The 3,534-nt window shown below is 50.2% G+C and overlaps 1 protein-coding gene across 2 annotated transcripts in view; it reads left to right on the forward strand.

The window, feature by feature from the left end:
- Slc37a1 (solute carrier family 37 member 1) overlaps positions 1-3,534 on the forward strand; it is a 74,529-nt gene that overhangs the window by 29,128 nt on the left and 41,867 nt on the right. For both annotated transcript variants that reach the window (XM_029533131.1, XM_021221377.2), the window contains exon 3: positions 1,035-1,116. In XM_029533131.1, coding sequence (XP_029388991.1) covers positions 1,035-1,116 — 82 coding nt within the window. The remainder of the gene's footprint in view (positions 1-1,034; positions 1,117-3,534) is intronic.

A 3,534-nucleotide genomic window follows, 5' to 3' on the forward strand; every position in this document is an offset into this window, starting at 1 on the left:
ACTCTGTGGGTTCTGGGGCTCTCAGGGATGGAGTCCCACCTTGAACTCTGTGGGTTCTGGGGCTCAAGCTGAGGTTGTCAGTTACTTTCCTTCAGGGAGCAAACTCTCCCTCGCAGATCTCCCCGCACCGGCTGGCCCAGGCTTTAGACGGTTCTTCTCCAGCCCTGAGCATCCTGCAGAGATGGTCGCTTCTTACAGTTCATGGTTTCAGAAGTCTCATAGTCAGGGGAGACAAGTCTTGCCTACCTGGCTGGGCTCTGTGGGCTTCACAGCAAATGCAAAAAAAGGGTTTCTCCGGGTGTGGAGAGCCTGACACAAATGAACTGAACAAGTATCGGGACCTGAAGGAGCCCCAGTTTATTAGATGTCGATGTATTAGTGGGGGCTGTGTGTGTGGGTGGGTTCCTCAATCCTGGGGTCTGACACTATCACCATGTAGATGGGTGTCAGACCTGGCGGGAATTGTAGAATCCACAGGCAGAGTCCACTAGAGAGATGTTTGTTACGGGGACAGGAGTGTTGTGGGGGTTGGGGAGCAAACGATGTTCTGTTCACTTTTTACAGCTCCTGCAGGGCTTCTGAGAGAAAAACAAAAAAAAAAAAAAACAAAGAAAACAAAACAAAAACCATAACCCTGAATGTCTGACTAAAGCCAGCTGCAGTTAGAAGTACACAAGGGGCTGGTCAGACGACTGCTTCCCCTAAGTCCGGGTTTCGAGGAACAGACCCTCACTGGCTTTTGAGGTCCCTTCTACAGGAAAGAGTTAGAGTTGAAATAAGCAGCTGTTAAGATAATTGGCTGTGGGCTGGAGAGATGGCTCAGCAGTTAAGAGCACCGACTGCTCTTCCAGAGTTCAATTCCCAGCAATCACATGGCGGCTCACAACCATCTGTAATGGGATCTGATGGCCTCTGAAGACAGCAACAATGTACTCATATACATAAAATATATATTATTTTCCCCAACTGGAGTGGGGGCTCAGGGCTCGAGGCTGCCTGTCCTTGTGATGTGTGACACCTCTCATGTGTTCCAGGTACCGCGCCTTCATTTTTATGCTGACCTTCCTGCTCTATGCAAGCTTCCACTTATCCCGAAAGCCTATCAGCATAGTGAAGGTAAGAGATCTTCGTACACAGGGCTTTTTGGGAGGTGGGGGAGCAGAAGGAAATGGGCAGGGTTGCTAGAGACAAGTTATGCTAGCATCTTAGTTGTGGGGCCTTTTTGCTACGTTTTGTTCTTGCTTCCCTTCTGAAGGAACTCAAATCTTTACACTGTTCCATGCTTTATTCCCTCAGAGGCACAACTCCATCAGACTACAGTTCCAGAATTCCCAAACTTAGTTAAATATTTATGTTGTCTGGGTTTCCGTTCCTGGTGGATCCAGTCTTCAGTGCTTCTCCAAGTGGCTCCTACTCTAGGTGCCGTTTGACCCCTCTCCCTGCTCTGGAGCAGCCTCTGGAGTGGAGACACTGGGTGTACCCTTGAGAGCAAGTGACGGTTAGGGAACAGGTGTCCCGATAGCCATCAAGTCCTTGTATTTACGTCAGAACAGGGAAGGAAGCAGGTATGTTTTCTCACCCCACTTTATTTGTGGGCTGACTACAGGAGTGAATGGCTTTTGACTACTGTAGAAGAACCAAGGATGCTGTCCGGTGCCAAGATCAACCTATTTACAGCTCTGTCCCCTGCTTGCCTTCCAACAGTCGGCAGGGACCTGGCACAGGACTCTGGAGTTATGACCTTCCAGCTGAACTGGGCCAGCTGCCCCGGAAAGGCTTCTGGCACTGGGGACAGTGTAAAGGGTTACTGCCTCTGGTGTCCTGGGTGACTTCTCCAGTGGTTCCATTGTCTAAGAAGGGGGTTAGCCAGGACTTTCCAGGGAAGCAAGCACTTGGAGACCTTCAAGTAAGATGACCTTTCAGAGGCCTGGGAGTAGGAAAGTAGTGGGTGGCATTTAAAGCCCCGGTGTGTGACATGTGACAAGGGCTCTGCCATCAGCACCAGTGATCAGCCCTGGAAATTGGGATGCTGTCTCTGTGACTCCATCCTGCTTAGAGAATTCACACTTAGCTCCTGGCAGAGGCATATCACAGAAAGCTAACATCCGGCCGCACCTACAGGGAGTGTCTGGGAGCACTGAAGACGTGGGATCAAGCATAGTCAGGGAGCCTTGCTGCGGCTTCCGGGATTGATGCTAGGTCTACATGGGTGGGGGAGGGACCACATCCAGTACCAGGTAGAGGGCAGAGTGTCACCACGGAGCCACTGCCTGTGGGACAGGTATGGCCACTGGAAGGTCTCCTGGGCAGGACCTTGCCCTTGGACTCTGATGAACACTGGTCAAGGTCACACTCTCCTTGGGACCTCTAGGTGTTTTGAAGAGGCGCCTTAGTTTGAATCAAAGTCTTGGGCCCCATGGTTGAGAGGACTTGCGTTTGCTCTCTAGTACGGTCCTCACGGTGGCCGAGAGGGTGTCGTCAGGAGGAAGGGAACTCATCTTAATGTCGTCTACATTGGTCCTCGGGCTCCAGGGTCTTGCTTCTTCTTTAAGTTATGTATATGAGTATGTATGTGTATGTCGCTGTCTTCAGACACACCAGAAGAGGGCGTCAGATCCCATTACAGATGGTTGTGAGCCACCATGTGGTGGCTGGGGATTGAACTCAGGACCTCTGGAAGAACAGACAGTGCTCTTAACTACTGAGCCATCTCTCCAGCCCTCTATTATTATTACTTTTTAAAGATTTAGGGTTTTTTTTTATGGGTGTGAGTGTTTTGCCTACACGTATGCATGTGCATTATATGCATGCCTGGCTTCAGAGGTCAGAACAGTGTGCCAGAGAGCCCGAACCTAGCATTATGAACAATTGTGAGCTACCCAAAAGGATGCTGGGAACTGAGCCAGGGTCCCATGAAGAGCAAGCAGCCAGTGCTCAGGACTGCTGAGCCATCAGTCTAGTCCCTGGGCTCTGCTCTTAACAGGGCTGCCCAGGAATCTCCAGGGCAACTAATTGCTTGCACATGATCAGGCTCTCTTGTGCACCCGCGTATGCAATAGCTTTACGCTGAGTCCCGAAGGTTGCTTTGCCTCCTCATACAGACAAGGCTGTCTCTGCCTATGATTTAGACATCACAGAGCCCCGGGAAGTATGAGCCGCGATGCTACTGCAGCTCCCGCTATAAATGACACAAATGGACCCAGGAACAGGGATGGTTCTATCAGGGACCCCATGAGTCATCATCTGCAGTCTGTATTTCCCAGAAGGTTATAAACAAAACTGGAATACATTTGCTTACCCTGACTGAGAATGGGCCATGATTCGCCCAGTGGCCATGACTCATTTGTCAAGTGACGACGTCAGGTCAGTCAGGGTGACACTTGCCTCAACCATCACTGATTGCTTTTATATTTCTCTGATTAAAAAAAAAAAAAAATAGTACCTTTAAAAACATCCTGATGGGATGGACAATGTTGTTCCCTCTCATGAGCTCTGTGAGGCAGATGTCTTCGCTGGCTGGTAGGCAGATGGGGT

Source organism: Mus pahari, chromosome 21, assembly GCF_900095145.1.
Source record: "Mus pahari chromosome 21, PAHARI_EIJ_v1.1, whole genome shotgun sequence".
NCBI classification, from domain to species: domain Eukaryota; kingdom Metazoa; phylum Chordata; class Mammalia; order Rodentia; family Muridae; genus Mus; species Mus pahari.